We start from the raw sequence: 25,931 nt of genomic DNA on the forward strand, positions 1-25,931 counted from the left end.
TATATATATTTATTTATTTATTTATTATTATTATTATTTCCTAAATATCATTAAGGTTTTGCACCGTGACATTTTACAACCTGAAGTAAACTTGTCTTGTCATAAAAAGGTCAAATTATTATTTTTAAGAGATTTCTTGACCTTGATACAGTAATGAGGATCTGCAATATAAATAATTAGTCTTTCTTTCTTTCTTTCTTTCTTTCTTTCTTTCTTTCTTTCTCATTGTCTTGATTTGGCAGACAATGTTTTTTATATATTTTTTATATATATTTAAATTTTAGCAGTGATGATGCATTTTTTTCTAAAAAATAATAATAGATATAGATGATTATGCTTGATAGGATTTTCTTTTTAAGCTTTCTTCTCTAAGATTTAATTTTTACTTTATACATTTTTTATAAAAAAAATTGTTTCCAGAAATTATAAAAACATGCTCATTATAAGATGTGTATTCAAGTGATGCAATTTATTTATTTATTTATTTTTTTTTGAAAAATTAGCTGGTGGGGGCGAGGAGAAGAAAAAAAAAAGTGCAGCACATAATTGACCCTGTTAATATCAGTCTTGCTCCACTGTCTGTGTTCCAACATTTCTCATCCTGCCTTGATGTTTGTAGATATTTTTTTGTTCTAAAATTACTCTATCAGACTTCATTCAGACATCTCACTCAGATTAATGTGGGTTAAATAAAAGATGTTCAATGCTATTTTTGATGGATGATGTAACCTTGCGGGGGAGGGACAGTTTTAAAGCTTCTCTGCCCAGCTCTCAGCATCTTGAAATGTATTCTGATGGAGTTGCTCAGTCATGAGACTCTCCTGTGTTTAGGGCGGCATGATAAATCTTTTTATTTCATTTTCCAAGACACTGGACAAGTGCATATAAGAGTAAAACTGGGGATGTCCTTGCCCGCACAATTTATAGTCCCATGTGGCTGAGGCGAAAAAGCCACGTTTTACAGTTCCTGTCAAGACGCAGGTTTTTGGTTAAGGCGATACGTGAGGATGGGAAGAGCCGTTAATGTTGTCCAGCGTGTAATTCATCATCTTCACATTATAGTGTCAGTCTTTGTGGATGTCTAGTTTGGTAATGTTGTTATTGATCAGACCATCCGTATGGTAATTTCTCTAATATCTTCAAGTACATCAGTATTGTTTTAATTCTCATTAATGAAAGCGATAGAGGAATGGCTTTTCAAAGCGCATGGCTTTAGAGGGATGCTAATGGATTTAGAAGGTGCTGTAAAGGGATGTGTAAGTCAGCTTTATGATTGCCTGGTGTACTTGTTGTTGATTTGGTCGGGTGGAAAAATGAATAGGAAATCAATGTCAGGCGAGGAGGGTTTATTTTCCATCCTGAAAGAGTTTTAAAGCTACAGCACCATGCTTAAGTAATGCATGAAATTCTGTTTAGCTTCACAACAGTCTGTTTATTTCTTTCTTTCTTTCTTTCTTTCTTCCTTGTTAAAAATTGGTTAAAAGCAATTTTTTGGTCAGTCAAAAAGGCTTTTGAAATGGTAACTACTAGACCCCAAAAATAAACTCACTGTCATGTATGACTTTATTTCTTGTGTGGAACACAGAAGATATTTTAAAAATATGCCTCAGTTTTGCCCATACAATGAAAGTCAGTGAGGTCCAAACACTGAGACTTTTTTTTTCTTCAAAATATCATCTTTTGATGTGAGGGTGAGCAAAAGACAACAGCGTTTACATTTTTGGATGAACTATCCCTTTAAGATCATATTGTATAGTTTCTGCATTGTAGTGTCCTCATTCTCACGGTTTAACCATAGAGAACGCAGTAGCCCTGAACAGACAGCATCCAACCAGGCTTCACTAATGATAAAGTTGCCCATTTTACAAAAAAAAAAAATTGGGCGTCCAATGAATATTTACCACGATTAAGAGCAGCCAGCCTTACTGAAGTGGGACTTGTAATAAGATGCCCACCCTCAGGGCCCTCGCAAGCTCACTGTGGCTTCTGATCATGGCAGAACGTCTCCTCTCATGCGTCAGGCCAGCAGTGGTCACGGCGGTCCCTCTCCGATCCTCTGCATGCTGTGATCACCTTGCAGAATAATAAAGTTAGTGAGACCTCACTGCCTCCTCAGCAGCCCGGGTTTCACTTTCTTTTCATTGCGTATTTATTAATTAATTTATCTTAATTTTCTTTTCTTTCGTTCTTTTTTTCCTCATTTTTTTAATTTGCTGCTCTTTGAAGCCTGAAAGCAACTCGAGAGGAGCAAACAAAGATGGGCGAGTGCCAGGCGGAAACTTATGGCACCATTCCTGTTCCCTCAGCTCGACAGAGGCATAGCCTTTAAAGAGGGAGAGGCGCACCTTCTGTCACTGATGGTGGGAGGGAAAGAGAGATAGAGAGGAAAAGAGAGAGAGAGAGAGAGAGAGAGAGAATGGGAGGGAGGGAGAGGGTTTCTCCAGTCAGGAGTGCTGTCAATGTGGCTAATTTGCACAATTCTGCCACTTTCACCTCCCTGACCTCCTGAGACTCTATCATGTTGTTGTGTTGGTGCATGATGCTCGGTGTTTGTGAAGGGCACGTCTTCAAGAACCCGAGACGCACTCATCAGATTTCAGTTGTGACGGAGCCGCGCGTGACTTGGCCGAGATCCTAGATTCATGTCGAATTTCTTGTGCTTTATGTCGCCCATTAAACTATTGAACTATTGATGTTATTGGTGGAGAGGATTTAGTCAAGCATGTCAAGTCGAGGAAGATTTCTAACTTCTTACAGTCGGAGGGAGAATACTTAAAACTTAATTTCACCTGACCCTTCCGCCAGCAGGCATAACAAATGTGCTCTAAAAAAGAAAGAGAGAGAGAGAAATGCAGTGTTCTGTTCACAAAGCAGAAAAGGACAATCTTTCCTCCTCTTGTAATCCTACTTTCACTCAGGCTGCCGCTAATAAATATAAATGTTTGTGATTAGCATCACGGCGGCACAGGTGCATGTTTGTTGCGAGGAGAGGCATGTTCATTAATTTTCAGCGATGAAAAGTGCACCGCGCCATAAACACAGAGTCCAAAATCGCATGGGCTGATAAATGAACGCACAGATTGTTAATGTACCATTGTATGGCTGAGCCTCCACAAGCTTTAAAAAAAAAACTCTGGGCCCTCTTGCCAAATCAGTGCTAGCTGGAGGTAATGTGCTAGCGGCCCCCTTTTTCATGGTCCAGATTACAGAGAATGGAGCTTTAAAACTGTGTTTTGTGTGCCTGAGTGTGTGTGATTATACTTACACATAGGATATAGTAAGGATTATATAGACAACAACATAGCCTCCCCCCACACTCACCTTCCCATCTGATCTTCCACCGCCATGTGGGCAGTAATTAGTCTTTTGTGTTTTTTTTAGACTGATATTTACTGTGGAGTTTGGCTCTTCACTGTGTGGATGGATGGTTAGATAGATAGCCTGTTATCTGGTTTGGCATTTGCTAACAAGCAGAACTAGGTTGTACATTTAATATTTACATACATATATAGTTACTATACATATATATTTATATATAAAAATGCACAGAGATAAAGAGAATGACAACATTTTCAAGCTGTTAAGCATCATTTATGGGGTACACGAAAACATTTCCAGAGCAAGGCTGTTCATGTTTAACTACAACTGTTTTAAAAAAACGACAGCGCTCGGAGCAAGAAAATGCTGCTTTCCTACAGCCCAAGAAAAAAACAGAATCTGTTGAAAATGGGTTGTTTTTCAGTCACAGCAAAAATGTTTTATTAGGGGACCGCCGAACACCTGCCTTAAAATGTCGTTTCAACATCTCCCGAATGCCATTTTGCTTAATTGACTTGGAAATGGCCCAAATGTATTGCTGAATGCAGTCTAATTAATATTAATAATAAATGCCATTATTAACATCAAAGAACATCTGGTGCCCCTGTTTACCCACATGCCTTATATGTAGCACATTTTGCGGCTGTTTCATCTCACAAACAGAAAGGGGGTAAACACTTTTTGAATTTAGTGTTTATTTATTTAAATTCTAGTTTGCCTCCATGAATTTATTACCTCATTGACACGCAGGTCAGCGTGTACTGCCTGCAAGTGATAGGGCTTGCTCTCACGTCCAGTGAATCTTACAAGCGTTTGGACAGTTTCGTTTTTCTTTTTCTTTTTCTTTTCCCCTCTGTATTCATGGGCAGGACTTGCGGTGGTACCACAGAGGGTTCAGGGTCCCTGGTGTACTCCTAAAAAAATAAAAAAATAAATAACTGCTTGTGCGAGCATCCGTGCCAAGGGGCTACATTAGGAGTTTTAGCCACCATAAATCAGTAGGCTAAATAACTTTAATCTAAAATTTCATTAAGTAGTCCTTGTCAGGTAGTAAAAGGAGGGGATAATGCAGTGGTGTTTAATGATAATTGGTGTTTGGTTAATAAATTCTGCGAGTTCCGATTACTTTCTAGCAGTCGGTGGAATGCTAGCCTCAGCAGTGTAACTAAACCTCAAATTGATTAACTCGCCTGGACCAGACTGTTCACAAAGATGGCACTGGTCCAAATCAAAAAAGAGAGAGTGCAGTGTGCGCATCAGCCGGATGGTGTTGTGTTGCTCCAGCGTAAGGAAATCAGCTCCCCCCGGGCGCATTTTTAAAAGCCTAATGCCTTTCAAATGATGTCATCACATTTTACCTTCTCTCTCTCTCTCTCTCTCTCTCTCTGCTGTTTACTATCTAAATCCAAATGTTTCTCTCACATTTTCCTCGGGTGCTACAGAGGAAGGAAGGTCAATGACTGACTGTGGCACGTGACACATTATTCTAATGGATAGGGGAGACATCTTGTGTTTTTATGATTGCTTCTTTTCTCTTTTTTTCCCTCTGGGGGGGAGGTTGTCATAGTGGGTCTTTGTTGTTGTTTCTTTTTTATTAGTGGGAACAGGGTGTGGTCCATCTGGAGAGATTTGAGAGGTTGTACACACACTCACACATGCATTTAATGTCACTGAGACAAACATATTTTCCTTTACCTCCCTTTTATAGACACACACACAGCAGCTTCCATAATAGTGTGTGTACTGTATGCCAAAGAGACCGAGCAGGCAGCAGGGTGAGCGACACACCTCCTCCCAGATGGCTTTTCCCAGTGGCCTCCTGTCCGCTTCCAGTCTATTGTTCTGGCATGTTCTATAACGCCGGTCCAGTAAATCGCCTTAAACACCTCACTTTACACGTATGTGCCATTAACTGCCACGGTTTGTTGCGACAAACTCAATGGACAATGAGATATGGATATTGATATGTCGTGTCACGCGCTTGGAGATGCTCTTTATTATTGGTTACGGCAGCAAAAACCTCATAAGCGAATCCAGTGGTCGATGAAATATTTATGGAGATGGAGATGATTGATAGCAGCGTAGTTTCAATAAGCAAGTTAATCATAAATTACAGATGTAACTTCATTATCCCCATGTCTAATTAGTCAGACTGTAAACATCTATAAAAGAACACTGTTGCATTTCATAATGTTTTGCTGTATTGTCTAGGCCCTGGACTAAAGAGTTATTGTTTTCAGGCTTAACAGGATAATATATGAAGGCCGTGGCTCACTCGTGACAATCGTTTTAATGCTGTGTCTCTTACAGATTTTTCTTTTGCATAAAAAAGGGCTGAGAAATGGAAAATCAATATGCAGAAAATAGTTATAGGTGGCGGGTTATCGAGAATCTCTCTGTTCCAGACACCCTGGGCCGAGAGATGATGCGTAATATATGGGGTGACCTTCAAATGTCATAAATGTGTTGTGCAATAAACTGTCAATATTTGTGGTTATTTGGTGCAGGATGACTTTTACAGTAATTGGAACAGCCGTATTAAAAGCTGGGGAGCAGTCAGCTGATTAAAGACGGCCCTGCTGGCCTGTGTGTGTGTGTCTGTGTGTGTGTGTGTGTATGTGTGTGTGGAGAGCGAGCGAGAGAAACTGAGAGAGAGATGAAAGAACAGTATTACCTGTAAAGGCTTTGTATGCTCATGTATCTGTCTGTCTGATGTTCTAGTATGTAAGTAAGAATGAGAGCGACATGACTGATGGTTTATGTTAAAATCTGGATCTAAAGGAACGTTTAATATTGTGTGAGTAATGATTGGCACTCAAATGCCACATTCACACTTACATATACAATATATGGTGTGTATGTGTATGTGTGTGTGTGTGTGTGTGTGTGTGTGTGTGTGTGTGGTTGTGGGACAATAACGGCCTCTCTTTTCGCTAAAAGCCTGTAGAATTTGCCAATAGGAGTAATATTTGTAAGTGTCTGGGTACCAAGCTAAAGTGGGTCAGAGTCAGTGTTTGTGTTTGTTTCGTTGTGAGTATATGTTTGGGTCAGAAAATGGGGGCACACATCACAATGTAACGCGTGTAGGCAAAACGGAGGCAGCAAATTGCAGGAATGTGATCAGTCACAAGAGAGAAGGAGATGCTGACTTCACTCTTTCTTTTTTAACTTCTCAAATCTCATTTGATTCTTAAAAGAGGGTAGAGAAATGAGGAGAAAAAAAAGTGCGGAAAGAAAGAAAGATTACTCGTACAAAAGCTTTTGATTGAGGCAAATGGTTGCTAAAGTGGGTTGCACCATTCAGACGACGTCTCTCCCTACACACACACACCATATCATGTGTAGGCACAGAAATAAGAAAGCATTTACAAACGCTTTTTTGCACTGTGGCTGGTCACATGCTCACAGGCCGTCTTGAGCTGAAGTTAAGGCACAAAGTCAATTGCCATTATGGGGTAAATGTGTTTTAGGGTCTGAATGTGTGCATATGGGAGACTTTTCTTAATGATACAACAGTTTTTGATTTTTAACAGAAGCATTTTTCCCCCTAACTTTTACAGAGGAATTTATGAAGAGTTAAATTGCCCAGTTGAACACTACAGCTCATACACTGCTTTAAAGCATGTGCAACAGTTTTAACAGAAAATCTTGTAGGTTACATATTACTAACAAATCTTGGCATTAGTTGTAGGTATTTCAATAGTAATAATAATAATGATGATGATGATGATGAATATATATATATATATGATTAAAAGACCTGACCTGGTCCTGTATCTTGGTTTTAACAGCAAATATCAGCTTTTTATTTTCACACACACATATATAAAATAAAATACAATACAATATGTGGTTGAAAAATCTCTAGTAGGCAACTGCATCTATTTTTTTATATCAATTTTTTAGATTATTGTGAGTTGTATATATTTTGTTTTATTATTTGTTTTATTAATTGATGTTGGGTTTACAGAATAAACATACAATAAAATATAATACAATAAAAAAATAAGGTCCCACTTTATATTAAGTGGCCTTACTAGGTACTTACATCAAGAAATAAGCACAATGTACTTATTGTGTTCATATTGTATTGCAAATACTTTTGCTGCTATTGAGGTGGGATATGGGTAAGGTTAGGGACAGGCAAACAACATAGTTTTCTGAAATATATTCATGCATGTGCGTGTATTTATATATACGTAAATATATACAGTACACATACATATATTATGTAAACAAAAACATTTTTTTGGATGCGATTAATCACGATAAATTGTTTGACAACACTACTATGTATAATATTATTTAGTAATTTAATATAGTATAGTAATCTATAGTAATTTATATATCATCTATATGAAACTGAATTGTAAGCCATTTTATTCAAGTCTTCTGTTAAGAATGATAATTATATCTAAATACATTGGGCTAGACTGATGAAAGTAATTTTTATGGGTCAGATCAGAAATACCTGCACATGTTCACAGTGAAGCTTGAGTCATAAAAAGGACAGACATAAAAATAGAATGGAGGTATTTTTAAAAATATATGTACAATGTGTGTACACAATAAGTGCATTGTACCAAATGATTAATTTAAATGTAAGTACATAGTAGTTAAGGCCACTTAATATAAAGTGGGACCAAATGTATGGTAGGCAACACATGTGGTAGGTAACTGTAACTTCTCAAAGGACCTGACCTGGTCTTGTATCACATTAACTTCTCTGGAGTGTCAAACGCTTCACACAATATGAGATCCCCCTGTAATTCACAATGGTGTAACACTGCTGACATCTCACATATAAGCATAGTGACTAATTATCTCCAAGTGTGGACTTGTTGACACTCTTAGACGTTATTGGTGTGACAATTGCTCAATCAGAGCGGCCCTTCGTTATCACCGTTTTCTATCAAGCTCCCTGCCGACGTCACCTGTCAAACCCAGGGCACAGCGGTGAAACGAAGACCCTGTTGCTGACATGGCTGTTTTCTCATTTTTTCCCCCTCCCTGTATTGTTCATTTCAACACAATCTGCCATATGCTTCCCACTACAGATGATGAGAGGCTGGATAAAACGTTGGGACGTGAGTGTAGTTGGGTGGGGGTCCGGGTGATATCTCTAAAGAAAGCTTCTGAACTGTCAGCGTTCTGTCAGGTTGCGGAGAGTGGGGAGGGGGAAAGTGGTGCACATGAACTCATTGATGTGTTTGACTTTGTGTGGCGTTAGCAGATTTGGGTGGCAAAAACTGAAAGGATGGAGAACAACAGAAGAAACAAGACAGGAAAAACCTCTCTGGCGTGCGGCCGGTTTGAAGTGAAACAGAACAGTCTGTGAAATATGTCTCTCTCTGGGTCTCTGTTTCTTAGATGTTGGGGAAGAGATGGCGAAACCTGTGAGTGCTGTCCAGTTATCTCCAAGTGTGGACTTGTTGACACTCTTAGACGTTATTGGTGTGACAATTGCTCAATCAGAGCGGCCCTTCGTTATCACCGTTTTCTATCAAGCTCCCTGCCGACGTCACCTGTCAAACCCAGGGCACAGCGGTGAAACGAAGACCCTGTTGCTGACATGGCTGTTTTCTCATTTTTTCCCCCTCCCTGTATTGTTCATTTCAACACAATCTGCCATATGCTTCCCACTACAGATGATGAGAGGCTGGATAAAACGTTGGGACGTGAGTGTAGTTGGGTGGGGGTCCGGGTGATATCTCTAAAGAAAGCTTCTGAACTGTCAGCGTTCTGTCAGGTTGCGGAGAGTGGGGAGGGGGAAAGTGGTGCACATGAACTCATTGATGTGTTTGACTTTGTGTGGCGTTAGCAGATTTGGGTGGCAAAAACTGAAAGGATGGAGAACAACAGAAGAAACAAGACAGGAAAAACCTCTCTGGCGTGCGGCCGGTTTGAAGTGAAACAGAACAGTCTGTGAAATATGTCTCTCTCTGGGTCTCTGTTTCTTAGATGTTGGGGAAGAGATGGCGAAACCTGTGAGTGCTGTCCAGCCCCCCACTACTCAGCACCGGGAACGGAGTGTGGCTTCAACCTTGAAGGACTGCCCCTACTGTGGCAAATCTTTCCGCACATCCCACCATCTGAAGGTCCATCTACGAATACATACAGGTGAGTGAGAAGTCCAAGAAGCAAGTTTTAGGCATTTTCATTTATTTGACATATGTGATATATAGTGATGTACAGTGTGTGCCTAATAAACCTAATCACAGTTTTTCCTGGCGTTAATGATGCACATTTTAAACTGCCCATTTTAGTGGAATTTAAAAACTCTGAGCCCATAAATGAACTTCAGGTATGTGAGGCAGGACGCCCCGGCCCAGCAGAGTAATGATGTGAGCAGTGCTGGTCCGGTGGCTGTCAGGAGACCCTGCTGTTCCACCCAAGAGCAAGGCTGAGGCTCACTAGCAGGCACAGCTGGCCTAGTTAGCATGCAGGATAACCAGGATAAGCACTCAGAGGTCACCTTAGATTCAGCACACTGCTGTCTCTGTTTATGTGAACGAAATGTGTAAACATTGACACCACTTTATTATGTGAATTATTAATTATTATTATTATTATTATTATTAGTTTTTTTCTCAGTTATTACAGTTTTTTTTTATTTGACAACAATAATAAAAGGCTGTAATGTAATGCGTCCATACACACATTATTTATAGTAAATATAAATTTAAATACATTTAAAAATAAGACATCTAAATGAAACACATCTAAATGAAAGCCATTTTATTCAAGTCTTCTGTTAAGAATGCTAATTATATCTAAATACATTGGGCTAGACTGATGAAAGTAATTTTTATGGGTCAGATCAGAAATACCTGCACATGTTCACAGTGAAGTTTCAGTCATAAAAAGGACAGACATAAAAATAGAAAGAAGAGAGAGAGTTAAGAGAGAGAAAAGAAGGAAACAGCTTTCTATATTCAGCAAATAATGTGAGGCCAATCCGCTTCTTTCCTTAACTGTAAATGGAAATCACTCGCAGCTCAGGGAATCGATGGTTGTTATTTTTTTGGTATGTGCATACAAGGAAGAGCGGAGACCACCCAGATGGTATGTGTCCCACTTAATAGGAAGCACATAGCTGCGCTATTCTGGAGCATTAAGGTTGATTATAAAGCATGCTTAACAATGGCGCTGATGTGTAACTCTCTCAGCTTGCAGTATTTTCATCTTTCGTCGTAACAGAAGCACATGAAATACTATTACTTTTCAATACAGTACTCACATGAAGTCTGAAGAACGCTGTCATCTGCATTTGTTATTATCTAATATGGACTGGGAGGCAGTTGGAAAGAGTGATTTTTCTTGAAAGTAGGAAATATGATTCCATTTTTTTTAAATGAAAAATTTATTTTAATTTAAAATGTTATGCAGCATATAGCTAGATAATATCACACATACGAGAGTGTCAAACTTACATTTAAACAGAGAGGTTAAGGCTTTAGACAGACTGGTTATATCCTTCTAGCAGGAGAGCAGCGGATGGAGTGGGGAAATATGTTTTAGCTGAGGGAGGTTGAGTTATGCCTGCTCAGAGCAGGGGGTAAGGGTCCCCAGTAGGGCCATATTTCAGCCAAGAGGAAACAGAGGCCCTCGTCCCAACTCACTCACTCACTCACTCCGCTTGCCGGGATGGCCCACGTGTGTGCGGTGTGGCCCGAGCGCGTTTACACGCGGACGCTTCACTTTCTGTCGATGCAGCAATTTACACTGGCCCTGATGTACTTGCAAGATGTGTGACTCTTTGCTGATCGGTTATAGGTTTGTCATAAAGATTCCCGGCTGACAGACATCGGAGATACGGCACAGGTCTCGGTCTAGCTCTGCTTGAATAATTTACAGGAACAACAGACCCTTCCAATCAGGCTGAAACTATGCCGTTGACATTAAACAAATATCCTGCCCTGATTTAAAGCAATCAGACATGCGGATGACACAAAGCGGGCCTCAATCCCGATGCCGTTATCCCATCACAATGGCGTTGCTTACTGAGGAGGCCAGGGCATTGTGCGACACAATGTTAGATTAATGACTCTCTAACGTCGGCTTGAAAGGAATGAAGTGAATTTAAATTTCTCCAAAAGTTAAAGAGCTAATGTTACAGTATTAATTTCCTCTCCAACAGTGAGCGGGAAAATATCCATTAGTGAAATTAAGCACAGTTTTCTAGGTAGCTAACATTGTGCAGTGTATAGTGTGGGGCCACAGCTAATGAACACTGCAGTGGGTGATATTTCATTATACAAATTAATGCTCACATTTTAATGGGAAAGTCACATAATGAATCTAGGCTTCAGTGACAGCAATTAGAGACACAGATTGTCCCCTTCTGGACAAGGCAGTATTTAGCAGTAAGCAGCTGTAGATAAAAAATAAAAAGGTCCTTGCTCCTGACAATGGCTACGCATAACTTGAGGCTATAGGAGAACCAACACGCCAGACGAATCACCTTTGTTTGAAGAGAGACAGGGGACAGACAGGCATTGGCCGTGTGAGTTCACCTTGGTGATTGGGAGCCATTACGCATCTTGAGCGAGACTTGGTCTGGACCGAGGAGATCTGGCTCACACGGCTGGATGGAGGTTTATGGTTGTATCGAACAACATTTTGAAGGTTTACTTTGAAGAGGGAGAAAGAGCCATTAAACTCAGGTCCGTGGTCAGTTGCTACTGTTCCAAACCATTAGCATTGTAAATTACAAAGGTCACTCAGCAGTCTCCCAGTAGAAAATTAGTCTGTGTCGCCTGGTGCGTGGTTTGTGGTTTGTTTCGTTCGTATTTGTTTAGTTTTGTTTTTGTTCTCTCTGCTAATGCTTATTTGCTTACTACATGGTGAGTTAGTTCTCTAAAAGTAAGATGAATGGAAGGATTGAAGTAATGGGCCATACAGTAAAGGGTCATTTAAAATGTAAATAGAACTTGTGGGTACTACGTGTAGGGCTTGAGAACTCGAACACCTTGACATTCTTGTTTCTACATTTGGCGTAGATAAAGCATAGCTTAAGGAAGAAAACAAAAAAACACATTTATTTTTCCAGCTCAGTCAATCTCTCTCTCTCTTTCTATCCCCCTTCGGAATGCAGGCTGTCTTTTCACCATTCTGTAAAGCCATATGGAAATTCATCTTAAAGTATGTCATATCTATTAACTATTTTAATTGCCCTTCTGTAAAGGCTGTGGGTGTTTATTCTGAACTGTTACTATGGAGTCATGACAAATCATACAAATCCATATGAAATCAGTTTGCGCTGGACTTCTTCAAGTGTTGAGACTGAAAGCATTCCGTTAGAAGTGAACTTGCGAAATGATAATGGATATGTACTACTCACAGTGAGAAGTCTCTGTAATTTATAGAAAGCCTGTCACACTATACCAGATGGCAATTTGATATGTATTTTTCCTCCCTATTTTTATTAACACAGTCCATCAGCCATAAGAGTGAGCATTGGAAACTTTTTTGGGAGTTTTGCACTCTCTCATTTCAAAAGATGAAAAATAATAATCTCTTTACCTCTCTGCCTTGGTGATCCATTTTGTTTCCCTGAGGTTGTGTTGTTTGTGTGGATATCAATTAAAAGTGGATTAACGGGTACATAATGACCTTTAGCAGTAAATTGTGTGTAATGTTGCAAGGCAGGATACAGTATATTCCCCAGATGTCACATGTGCCCCTGACGTATGATGGAGCAGATGTCTTACTGAGCCCAAATGGTGCACAAAGAACATGCCACATGCACAGAGACTTACACAGGAACTTGAACACACGCTCACATAAACATACAACCAGCAAACAAAAAATATGCATACATAAATAATGGTCTATATATGCATAATAATCGATTGGCCTGAATTATAATTTTAGCATTTCATAATTTATTAGAGTAATATTTGTCCTAATATGTTTTTTTAAATTAAAAATAAATTGAAATGTTATTAGTATTTTCCTAAGCAGATGCACAAGATGGGGTGGAGAAAAGCAGATCACTCTAATTGTACTCTAATTTTGGGTACAGAATATCATTCCTTCCAGTTAAAGGAACTGAACGTTTCCTTATTGAATCACACCAAACCTCTGTTATCCTGCTCAGAGGATAAGCACTTATTGGGTTAAAAGCTCATCTTGTATGATGTCTTGAATATGCGCTTCAAACACTCTTGTGTAAAAGAACAAAAGACCCCTTTCTTTTTTTTCTTCACCCTCTCTCCTGCCCTTCACTTTATGTCCCTCTGTATATTTGTTCCTTATCAATATAGTATTGAGTTTATGTTTGAGATCCTTTATTTAGGAAGCTGTGCAGTGGGTCTGCAGATCTTCCATTCTTTTTCTGGAATGGCGCCCTCCAAATAATGATAAATTACTTGAGCACTATGCCATTTGCTAATTATATCCATGATTTACTACAGAGCCAGACTTAAATCATTCAATTCAGTCTTGCGTAACAATGCAACATTTTTTTCTGGGTTAAAAAATGTTTTCCATGTGTATAATCTAAGTGTTTATAGCCACGCACACACACATCGACAAACATGCTTTTATTTTCATTTTCCCATATCTCTCGAAACTCCCTCTCTCACTGTTTTTTTTTTTCCATCTCGCACGTCACCATTAAATTCCTGAAATCAAGCCTTGCATTTAGTTTATTGCTTATTGATCTTATAAATCTAGCTTTCATTCCAAGCCTATTCTAATTGTTGTCAGAAAGTATTTTATATCGATATTGATCGGATCATGCAAATGCAATTTAGACTCTTTCTCTTGTTAAAAGCTACTCCCTTTTCACTTTTAACAAGAATTCTTGTACATTTGCATGTGTTTCTAAACTGCCTGCATGCCTTCTTTTACAGTACATTTCATGCTGGTTAGCATTTTGTAATCCACAGTGTGAGGCTGCCTTATGAGGAATGTTCATGTGCACCACATATGGTGTGCTTATATCATTTAGACTATCTTCACTCTCAAATGAGGCCCTTTTATTGGGTGCATTTTGGACTGAGGGGTCACAGTTGTCCTCCGGGGGGAATAAAGAGCTTCTGTGGGGCTTGATTTATCCTCACAATGATAAACTGCAAATAGAGAATGTCCACAGAACAGCTCCACCACCAAGGTAGAGGCTTGACAGCAGACAAGGCCAGGAGAGAGACAGAAAGTGAGGGAGCGAAAGACAGCAGCAACCAGCAGCACCACAAGCCTGCAGTTCCCCATGTGAGCAGAGATAACATCCAGACAGTTTTGTTGTCAGTTGAAAATATGATCTCTGTAGTGGACTGAAGGCACCATATGGTGATATGTTTTTTATGGCGCTGACGTGAGTGATGGCTCACTCCTAGGATCTGGATTGAGCTGGATCGACCCGTATTGAAACTCCTCCCTCCTCTCAAAAAGGCTGATGGACTGTTTACTAAGTGATAAATGTGGTCGAATGCTGCAGAATGTGAGATTTAGAGAGGCTTGACGTAATCCCTGCCATGATTCCTGTCAAATATTTACATGTTGTTTTTCTTTTTGCTCTTCTTCTGACAGGTGGAACAAGCCCAGGGTTCCTGCTGAGCTGTTGGCACCTTTATTATTACTGCTGTACTGACATCAGCTCCTGTCTGTCTTTGTTTCTTTCTATCACTCTCACTGTAGGTGAAAAGCCCTACAGGTGCCCTCATTGTGACTATGCAGGCACTCAATCAGCTTCTCTGAAGTACCACCTGGAGCGCCACCACCGTGAGCGACAGAATGTAAGTGGCCCCTCAGCCAACCACCCTCCATCTTCTGAAAACAAGGATGACCACACCAAGAACAGCAGTAGCAGTGGGGTCTTTGCTCGCCCCGATGTCCTTCGCGGGGTCTTCAAAGGGGTGATGCCCTCTGGTCTTGACTTCAGAGGGGGTCAAATGCTCCCACACCAGTGGGTACCACCAGGAATGCTCTCACCCAGAGACAGAGACCGTGAAAGGGAACGTGATCGCCACGGACCAGGGTCAGAGCCCACCTCAGAGAGCATGAAGAGTCCTGAGGGGCCAGCCTCTGCAGGGGACAGTCCTGCCAGCTTCTCCGACCTGGGCCGAGCTTACCAGAGTATGGTGGGAAACGGCGTCAACTTCCAGGGCTCCCTGCAGGCTTTCATGGACAGCTTTGTCCTCAACTCCATGAAGAAAGAAAAAAGGATGAGAGAGAGTCAGCTGCATGGCCAGCACTTTAGCCAGGAGAGTGCCGAGACCAAGACCAAAAGAGCCAGTGAGGCAAACCAGGAAGAGAATCCCACCAGTGTCGTCAAGCCAGCTGAGGGTGGCCGCTCCCAGTATGAGCCTCTGGATTTGTCCGTTAGACCTGAAGCAGGGTCTCTCCCTGGAGCCTCCATCACCATCCAGGACAATGTTGCTTGGCATGGCTGCCTCTTCTGCTCCTTCACAACTGCCTCTGTGGAGCTGATGGCCCTCCACCTGCAAGCCAACCATCTGGTTAAAGGCAAGTGTGGCCCAGGAAAAGATGCTAAGGAGCACCTCCTCGGAGAGCCTTCCCATGCAGGAAAAGCTACTGGCTTGGCTCCACCACCACCAGGCCTTCTTCATCACCATGAGGGAGCCCCGTCCAGGGACAGAGAGACTGAGTCTGGGGAGCTGAAGGGACAAGCAGGCTGGTCCAACCATCTGGAGCAGCCCCCGCATGGAGCCTCCATGGGCACGTTCTCCAGTGACTTCTACAAGCCCTTTGGTCCTGTGTATAATGGCTCTGGTAGAGGGCCTGTGGGATTCCTGGACCAGCAGCAAATTCAGCCCAGTGATATGGGTGGTCAGGGCCCCCTGGACGACCTATCCGACAAGGCGTCCTGCAGCGAAATAGAGGCATCTGAAGAACATGGCGGCCAGTCTGAAGAAGATGAAGTAAGTCGTGACAAATCATTGCCTAACCTCGCTGCTACAGAGAGGCATATGCGTTCTGATGATGAAGAGGAGGCAGAGGAAGAAGAAGAGATGGAGATGGGTGACACTGAGGAGGAGGACCGTGGATCCATGCAAATGCTTCCTGAATCTCCATTGTCAGGGAAGGACATCCAAAGATGCAAGCTGACTATGGGCCCCCAAAGCGCTGGCCTTTCTCCTCCTCAGCCTCCCACCCCTGAGAAGCAGTGGCAGCAGCAGCAGACAGGCCTTGGTCTTCTCTCCCCAAGCGGTGGTCCTCCTGGCCTGGTAAAGCCTGGTCAAGCCCACCTGGAGCATCAGATGAACATGCTATCTGTCCTGCGGGCCTACAGTTCAGAGAACCTCGCAGCCTTCAACGGAGGCCTTGGCGGCAGCTCCAATGGAGGAGGCAGTGGCACCAGCAGCATGAAAAGAAATGACCCCTCTGGTGAGTATGACAACATAAAGCCCTGTTTTAGTGTCATAAATCAATGAACAGTGACTTTCAAAATGACTTACTGTTATACATACACACTCTCAGACTAGTAAACACATGGTATACACTGCATTATGAGCAACACATCATCACTACAGCATCTACTATTTCTTATCTGTGAAGAAATTACACATTGAGACATTTGTTCAATGCTTCCCTCATTGGTCAGAGCTGCACCAATACACAAACTCTCTAAAGGAGCAATATTTGCTTTTGAGTGATTTCAACCTCATTTCGGGCAAGTTTAGAGACCATCAGGATGACAAAGTAACATATTAATCTTTATTATATTGTCATTTTACAAGAGCTCCAGTCCCACCCTCTCTCTTTCCCTCCTCTTTCTGGGAATAAGGGTGTCTGCTTTGGAACAGACCAGGAGCTGATGGTCCCTGTGTCATCTCTAGCTCACAGAACTTAACTATCTTAGCTTTCATAAAGGCCTCTCCCAAAAGCCCATTACTTTATAAGAGCCCGGGATCTATGGCCTTGTGAAAAATGATCTGTCAGCTTTCATGATTCTGCTAAGGTTACTGGTGCTCCTTGAGACTACTGTGTTTCACACTGCCCTTTCTGAACATTTGGTGATAAAAAGAAAAAGAGAGTAACTGTGAATGAAAAAAAAGAGAGTAAATCTCTAAGAACTGAATTTGTAGTTTGGTTTGGGCAGCTGTAGTAGAAAGTAAGTGGGTACCACAGCCTTTAGATGTCCTTTTTAAGGCAATTTCTCACAACTTGAGAGATAGGTAATAAAGGTAATAAAACATATGTATCCTACATTTTCCTTTTGTTCTTAATATATTATTCATTAAGGAGACAACTCATTTTCAATTCTGGAGTTGAGACAGACGTTCTTAGCTTGGTGCTTTACATTGGTGTTATTACTTGTACTCTGCAAACACAGGAGCAAGGCAGACATTATTTTTTTTGCTCCCAGTAAAACAATCTTACAGCAAATAGGTGTAGGATTAACCAGGGGGTTTATACTGGCACTGCAAGTATTTTTAACAGACGTTTTATTAAGCTGCTTCATTCTCACAAATCTTAATACTTACTGTTCCTTTAATTTGTAACTAGCAAATTGCTCATTCAATCCAGTTTAGTTGTGTTGTGTATTGTGCTTGATTAGTAACCACTAATTTATCAACAGTGATTTGGATGACAAAAAGTCTGTATAGGTCTGAGTTATTTTAGTAATAATTATTTTATTTTAAGTAGTTATTTCAATATAAGCTGTCTATAGGTAGGCTACTACATCTGGTATTTTTTGTCCAGTGACATTTGGATCTCTGTTTCACCATAATGTTGACTACAAGGGAGTCAACAACTAACACTCACGTCAGCTGAACTAGTCGGCAATGTGAGTCAGTTATCTTGAGAAAGAAAAGGAAAGAAAAACAAAAAGGCTAAATCCTCTAGTCACAACCTTGCAAAAACATAAAAAGTCAAAGAGATGAACACATATTTGTGCAGCTTTGTTAAAGAATTAAGCATCTTTCCACCATGATAGTTTGAAGTTACAAAAGAAAGGAATGCCATAGTCCGTTTTTACACCATCTTTCATACAAGGGATACAATAGAGAGAAAAGTGAAGTCTCAAGACTGCCATGTGTTTCACTTTCCCCCTTCAAAACGGTTTACATTAACAATTAATGGTGCTTTTGACCTTTCAATTATGGAAAATTTGTCTGTCATGGAGGAACCTGTTGCATTTTTAATATTTAGAGGAGGTCATTCACTTGGCTGAAAATGAATGCTAGTTTTTTGTCATCGTAGTGAATGTATCGTATTGTAATATCCTTCTTTAATCAAAGACATTTGAAAAGTGCCCTTGTGACGTCCTCCTCTCCTGCTGCTGTGAATAGGGACTGACCTTTAGAGATAAGGCTTTGTCTACAGAACAAAAGTTTTTTGTTAGGCATTTTTAAAGCATGACTCCATCAGTTTGTTGCTGTTGGATGCTGACGGGCAGCTGAGCGCCTCTGTATATGCTGTGACAGTATGTGGGCATGTTTGAGTAATACATACAGTAAAACCATTGAATGACCACAAGGAGAACTCAACAGACACTTTATTCTTTCTTTTCTGAAGGGAATGTGTTAGTATTAGCGCTGAACCTGTTCTACATACTTTGTGTGCGTGTGTGTGTGTGTTTGCGTGTGTGTGTGAAAGAGAGAGAGATTTCGACACCCGGGGAAGGTACTCTACTAAAATGCATTCTTAACTACTATTTCTGTGTGTTGTTTTCCATTAAAATATGCATGTATCCTTAAAAAAAATATGTAAAAAACAAACAAACAAACAAATATAATAGATCTGACAGATTTTTTCTCCTTGGAATATGCATGCTAAGAAAAGCAAAAAAAAAAAAAAAGTCTAGCTATTGTTTTAAGGATGTTTAGATATTTTTACTGGAAAACAAGACAGATATAGTTGTTAGGAAATTTGATTTTTTTTTGTACATTTTGTGCATTCACACATCTCCTCTGTATTATAGTATATGTACTTTGACAATTCACACCTCACCAGTGTTGTGCATATAGCCTATAGCATAGAAATTGACTCAAAAATACAAAAACAGCACAAGCACTTTTTTCAGTTTGAAACCCAAATAGATGTAAAATACCATACAGGTGGAACTATCTGATCTGGAGTATTTTGTGCTTGGGTCTGTTGTACAAAATTGAGTGAAACACATTCTGCACAATTCCTTGGGGCTGGGCATAGATGAAGCAAATAGTGCATAAATCATTAATATTTAGAAATCTCAGCTGAATATGGCATGCCTTGACATCCGGGATGGAATGAGTGAGAGTCATTTTAAAGTGACACCCTCATTATTATACCGCTTTTATAAGACACACAAACACATTTACTCTCTCTTGCATGTCAAGTATCTTACATTCATAGTATTGTAGATTAACCCTCTCCCATATTTAAACACAATGCACATTTTACTTCAATCACAACAAATACCAGAAAGCTAAAACTAAAAAGCTATTTCTTTAATAGCCTACTACTATCTACTCAGATTAGCGTTAAGATTATTATAGCATTATTTGTAGAAAAAAAGGCTTGAAACACAGCATAGCATAGTATATTAATCATGAAGTATATCTACGATTTAGCGCCAAGTTCTATCAGACACCTCAGACTGTGTGTAGTCTAGTGGATTAGCTTTGTATTGTTCACATTGCTTAATGGCCTTGTTCCATTGTGCAAGGCAGCCATTGTGTAAGTGTATCATATAATCAATACTAGGTCTGTTAGTGGCATATCTTCATCTATACGTTGCACATGTCTCGAGCATTGTGTTCTTTCTTTTGCTCCTCTTTGTCTTCCCCTTAATTTAACAACATATCATCACAAGCTACGCGTGTTATAATAACCACACATCAGTCCCGGTTATCAGCGGCACCTGTGCGAAATGTTGTTAAGGCCAGCAGACAGTAAAAACCTAGCCTTCAACATTTTTTAAATGTTTGCTGGTGCGCTATAAGAATCGAAACGTGTCACCAGAAAAAGTGCTTTCATTTATTGTGAAGCACCACTTTACAGCAAAGAAAAAAAAAGGACCAACGAGAGAAATGAGATTATTAGTGTCCTTTCCGTCTGCCACCATCACTCTCAACGAGCTTTTTTCCACACACTCTCTACCCTCACCCCGTTTTGTTTTTGTTGTTGTTTTCATTGTCGTGGTCGTCGTAGCTTGCAGTGTACGTAAACAGTTATCTTGATTCACCCGCCCTGTCTCCATTAGCCCTCATGAAAAATGACCACATTTAGATTTCTCACAGGAGCAGTTGCGAGAGCACGCTTGTAGTACAGAGCGCAGTTACCCGGCCTGTCTAAAGTGTGTGAATTTTCATCTCTAGCCCTGCTTAATAGTATAAAATGTGCGTCTGTGTGAGTGTCTGAGGCCCTAGATGGTGCTTAGGAGCCCAGGTTTCAGATGTTTACCGCTAAAAGCCGTCCAGCCACCACCCACAATCCAGTTTTGCCACACAGTCAAGACATTCCTCAAGCCACGGACAGAGAAAGAGAGATGAACAGAAAAAAATGTATGTATAGAGAGATCAGACTTGAAGGACTGCTGAAAGAGGGGGCTGCACACCCCAACCGTCCTAGTTCATAAGGCCATGACACCCCCTGGTGGAAAAGCAGTGAACCCTGCCCCCATTCACTCCAAACCACTCAGTGAGAGTGACAGATGATTGGAGACAGAGAAAGATAGAAGGAAATAGGGACTGGGTGTATGAAAGCGAGTGAATAAATGTAAGTCAGAAAAGAGATGTATGCTTAGGAGGATTGGTTTATGTCTTTCCTTTTCTTCTTCTATGCAAATCCCTTTGGGTTTATCAATTTACAATGTGTCCTCCTTAATATGTCGTGGCAGACTTACAAACTCTGAGTAGAAAAGGCCTTTATAAACGCTGCAGTTAAAGAAGACGTGTGAATATACTCTAGGAATTCCCAGTATTTTTACTTGTTTCATTTTAGCGCATGTCTGCTAGCCTGTGTGCGTGTTAGCGTGTATCTTGCCCAGCAGACAGGAGTGGGTAGTTAAATGTAAATGGTGTTTAGTCACCAGTGGCCAATTATCACTGTCAGGAGGGTGTAGGATCAGAGCCTCTCTTGGGCGGGTCTTGACCCCAGTCTGGTGCGGGTCAGAGAGAGTGCACTACTTCCTGTCTTCCTGTCAGCCTTAAGTTCATCTTTCCCATCTTTCCCCCCCTCGCTAACTTCTTCTAACTTTATATGCCTCTCTACCTCTCACTCTTTCTCTTGTTTTCAGTCTGTCTCTCTCCAGTGAGTGTGGTAATAAAGTGCTCGTGTGAGTGTGTGTTGTTCTCTGACCAGGTTCTGTTATGATAATTAAAAACATAAGGTGCCTGCAATGCGCACAGTGAACCCACAGATGTAAAGGAACAGACGCGACTTGTGACTTTCCTTTCATACTGAGGAACATGATGACACGTCCTCACATGCTTGCACTCACATCACACTTCCACGTAAGTAACATTTAGTATAGATCAGATATTTCAATATTTCTTTTGCTTTTATTTTTTCACAAAATTTAAATCACATTATATATTTCAGTAGACTTCATATAACATAAAGCAGTGGTTGTCATTAATGGACAACAAGTGACAAAACTTAAAATGTAATGTTTAGATATTATTATTATTATTATTATTATTATATTTTAAATGATGATAATATCATACAATTTTTTATAAAATCATAGATTTAAATAAAATAAATATACATCTGGAATGTAATTTAGTAGGATAATGATAGATAATAAACATCTCTCTCTCTCTCGCTCTCTCTCTTTCACTCTACTGACAATGACTATGTTTACATGGACATCAGTAATCTAATTATTTACCTTATTCTAAATAAGCCAATATTATGATTATGGTGTTTACATGAGTTGCTTTTAGAATATTCCTTTCATGTTCCCGTTTTACATGTTATAGTACATAGATCGATTAATGGCACACGTCATCACGTCCCACGTGACGCCATCTGACGTCCCCTCCGGAATTTCACGTATAAACATATAGTTCGTCTTCGTGATGATGACATTGTACAGTTTTCGGTGTTTCATTTTTAATTTTATGAAAGCTTCAAGTGCAGTTAATTATTTGTACATGCATACAGACGATTGCGGTGTTGAAGCACTTTATTTGCCATCAAACAGTTGAGCACTGCCGTGTGTGTATCCTGTCGCAAAATGCAGCGAAAAGTCCTACACAACGGTAATAATTTGATTAAGGTGTTTACATGTCTATTCTGCACTTCAGTAATGTGACTAAAATAGGAATACTCCACATGTCTTAATTCGATTAGTGTTTACTTCGATTATGACTTTAGCCGGATTAAGGTCGTATTAAAATCGGATTATTGTTGTCCATGTAAACGTACTCAATGACTGAATCAGAACAGACTTGCGACCTATTTTTGGGTCTCGACCCACCATTTGAGAACTACTGCCACATAGTTTACGATTATTAAATTCATGAAATATAATATATAATATTATATTATTTAATAATAATATACAATTTATAATAAAACCAATATCAGTAAATCAATATGATTATTATGTGTACTCTATATATCATTTAGTGTGATTTTATTATAAGAATAATAAAACAATATGATTTTAAATGTATATTTTATATAAATTATTACATTTTATTTAAAAAAATATAATATTGTTTTATATGTTTTTACTTAATCTTGTTTAAAAAAAGAAATCTGTACTGTCCATGACCCAATCAGAACAGACCTGCGACCCACCAGTGAAGAACCACTGCCATACAGTGTGCAGTTTTCGAATTCATGAAATATTTTTTTCTTGGAAACACAATTTACTCCACACACAAACACACGACTGCATGTCACCTCAATGACATGCTCGTTTACCACATAGCAATTACTACTAAGTAATTATTGCAGTCTCCTAATTTACAGACAGCTAGAACTATTAGAGACGCCGAGCGCGAATGAGAGAGAATATAACACAGAACAGACAAAACATCACTTGATTTCCCTTTTTTTCGCTCACTATTTGCCCCTGACTTTCATCTCCCTTTCGGTAAAAAGAGATCTCCATACTTAAAAAGCGGCGCGGGGATGAAACTTGGTAATTGCCAGTAATGCTGTCCTCATCAGGTGGCTAATTAACAGTAATATGGCTCGTGTTAGTCTGCTAGCATCCACGCAGCCCCTGCGTTCGGGCGACCGCGGAGAGGCTGGAGAACCCGTCACACTGATGATGCGTTCGGGCCGAGGGTCGCCCGGTCCGTGTTTTATGCACACTTAATCCCTCCCCCGGGAACGCCGAGGCCCTCCGTAATCTTTAGCTCCTTACCGTAAAAAGTCGGGGCCAGAGAACCTGCGACGAACCGGGATGTTACGTACGACTGATTTATAAAAGACTCCGAGACGAATCATTCATCTCTGACAGATGACGTTTAACCTTTCACCGGGAGTTTAAATGCTGTCAGCCTCCGAGCAAACTGTTGTGGTACATTTAAGAGCTGTCAAACAGTCTTATTACAGAGTAAAGGTAGACTCTTGACACGACACATCAGACTGTTTCTCTGAGCCTTGTCCCACGCTTCTCCATCTCAGAGCACACTGCTGGAGGGAAGCGCTCTCACAATGAAAGACTGCTCGCTCTCTTTCCCTCTCCTTGGAAGTCTCTGAGGTGACAGACAGTGTTGGTGCATCTCCACTTGTTCCATTGTGCGGAGTGTGATGAAGGCTCATCGGGTGAAGGCGAGGTGCTATTTCACATGTTCAATATTACCATTTTAACTTCAACCTAGGTGAATTAGCGCCTTGTCACTCAGCGACGCAAATTCTGGTTTCAAAGAGCAATTAATTGTAAAAGCTGTTGTCAAGCCCACTGGATGGTACCTGTTGCTCTCATCCAGCAGCTGTGCAATCTCTAAAAATATTTTTCCTGACGCTAATTTACTCCGATATCAACTTTGGCGGAGCTGAAAGCTTTTGAAAGGCCTCGTAATTTCACTCTCTTTCACTCCTGCCTCGTACCTTGCCGACATACAGTAGGCTACAGTAGGCTTCGTCGTTTCCAGCAGGGAGAAAAAGAGCGAGTGGTCGCTGAATAAAGGATCGGGTTCCAGTATGACAACAAAGGCAGTGAAATATTCAATGCTAATGACAGCAAAACAATTATGCTATTCATAATATTAGACGGAAAGAAAGATCTTGTTAGAGAAAACCTTGGGAGAGGAGAATATGAAGTGTTCTCACTGGCGCAGTAATCACGGCATGCTTCCATTATTTTTATTCCCCCGTAGCCCACTATAGTTTGCATTTAATGACAGAAACCCTTAAGCTAATACTTAATAGATTTGCTCCTTGACCCAGAGTTTTTTTTTCCCCCCTCACATATTTGATCTTATTTCTTTGTTTTTGTTTTGTTTTGTTTCTCCGACTTTGTTCAATTGGAGGTATTCCTCGTAGCTGTGCTGCATGCGTTCCCCAGGTGCCCTCAGATGTGACGATCTGCTCTCAGAGGGATTGTACCGGCAGAACAACACTTCCTGCCTGCGCAAGGGCACACCTCACACACACAATATAATGATCATGCTTACAAACGGCGTATGACATACACTCCAAACGTAATGAGAGAATATGCCCCGACTCCGGCTGGCAGGCGCTGGAGTTAAAAAAAGAAAAAAAAGCACAAGTATGTCAACTTTTATTTGCTCCTTTATTCCACATCAATGGCAAACAACGCGCTAAAGTTAATAAAACAAATACAGAAAACACAGTCTGGCTGAGGCAGAGGCAGCAGGGGTGTGTTTTGAGAGGTCGTGTAGCAATTACAGACGAATCTGTCGGAATCTTCCACGTACTTCTAGTTGCTGTGCGAAAGAAGAGCCGGTCCAATAAGCCACATTTGATTTAGACTTCAAATAAACAGGGGTGGAAGCAAAGTTCCTGCAAATAGAAGGAGTGGAGGAGCAACATAAAAGAAAAGCATTGCATGAGAAATAAGCCCACATTATACCATTAGCTGTTAAAAAATGCACTTAATTCCTCTGTAGAGATGGAAATAAATCGCACGAGCTCGAGCATTGTTCCATGCAAATCCCATCGAATGGATTTAAGATGGCGTATTGTTTATTAGGGAAATATGGGGGGAGGTAGGAGAGCTGCTGTTCTAATTGCAGTAATTTAATCAGGATTAGAAAGGTTACCTGGATGAGGCGGCAGCGCAAGGACACGATGCATGTGGAAAGTAAAAATGCACATTTCGCGCCACTGATGTTGTCTTTTGCGTTAACAAATTTATACTGCATTTTGCGCCGCCACTCTTCTGTGGATAAATAAACAGAATGTTCTATTGTTTCCCTTCCTCCCCCCTCGTCTCTCTCTCTCTCTCTTTCTGTGTGTGTTACTCCCTCTCTCTCCCAAGCCTTGCTAAATAGGAAGCAAAGAGAATCCATTTTAATCAGATTAATAACTTGGTTGATCACATATAACCTAATTTTCATTCAGTGCTGCCCTTGTCCGCTGAGTCATATACGGAATGACCTTTGTGTCGCCACTGTGACCATAAAGCACAGTAAGTGCCATTGTGCTGTCAAAAAAAGCTGAAGATGTTTTACATCACCGGAAACATTTCATCTGTCATTTTTTCTACAAATGCGATGCCCCTTTCACAA

General features: G+C 40.5%; 1 protein-coding gene across 8 annotated transcripts in view; it reads left to right on the forward strand.

Moving 5' to 3' along the window:
- Positions 1-25,931, forward strand: part of znf536 (zinc finger protein 536) — a 177,866-nt gene that overhangs the window by 109,501 nt on the left and 42,434 nt on the right. For all 8 annotated transcript variants that reach the window (XM_016560711.1, XM_016560717.1, XM_016560718.1 and 5 more), the window contains 2 exons: positions 9,280-9,438; positions 14,962-16,671. In XM_016560711.1, the coding sequence (XP_016416197.1) occupies positions 9,280-9,438; positions 14,962-16,671 (1,869 nt within the window). The remainder of the gene's footprint in view (positions 1-9,279; positions 9,439-14,961; positions 16,672-25,931) is intronic.

Source organism: Sinocyclocheilus rhinocerous, unplaced genomic scaffold (assembly GCF_001515625.1).
Source record: "Sinocyclocheilus rhinocerous isolate Xijiao unplaced genomic scaffold, SAMN03320098_v1.1 scaffold18, whole genome shotgun sequence".
NCBI lineage: Eukaryota > Metazoa > Chordata > Actinopteri > Cypriniformes > Cyprinidae > Sinocyclocheilus > Sinocyclocheilus rhinocerous.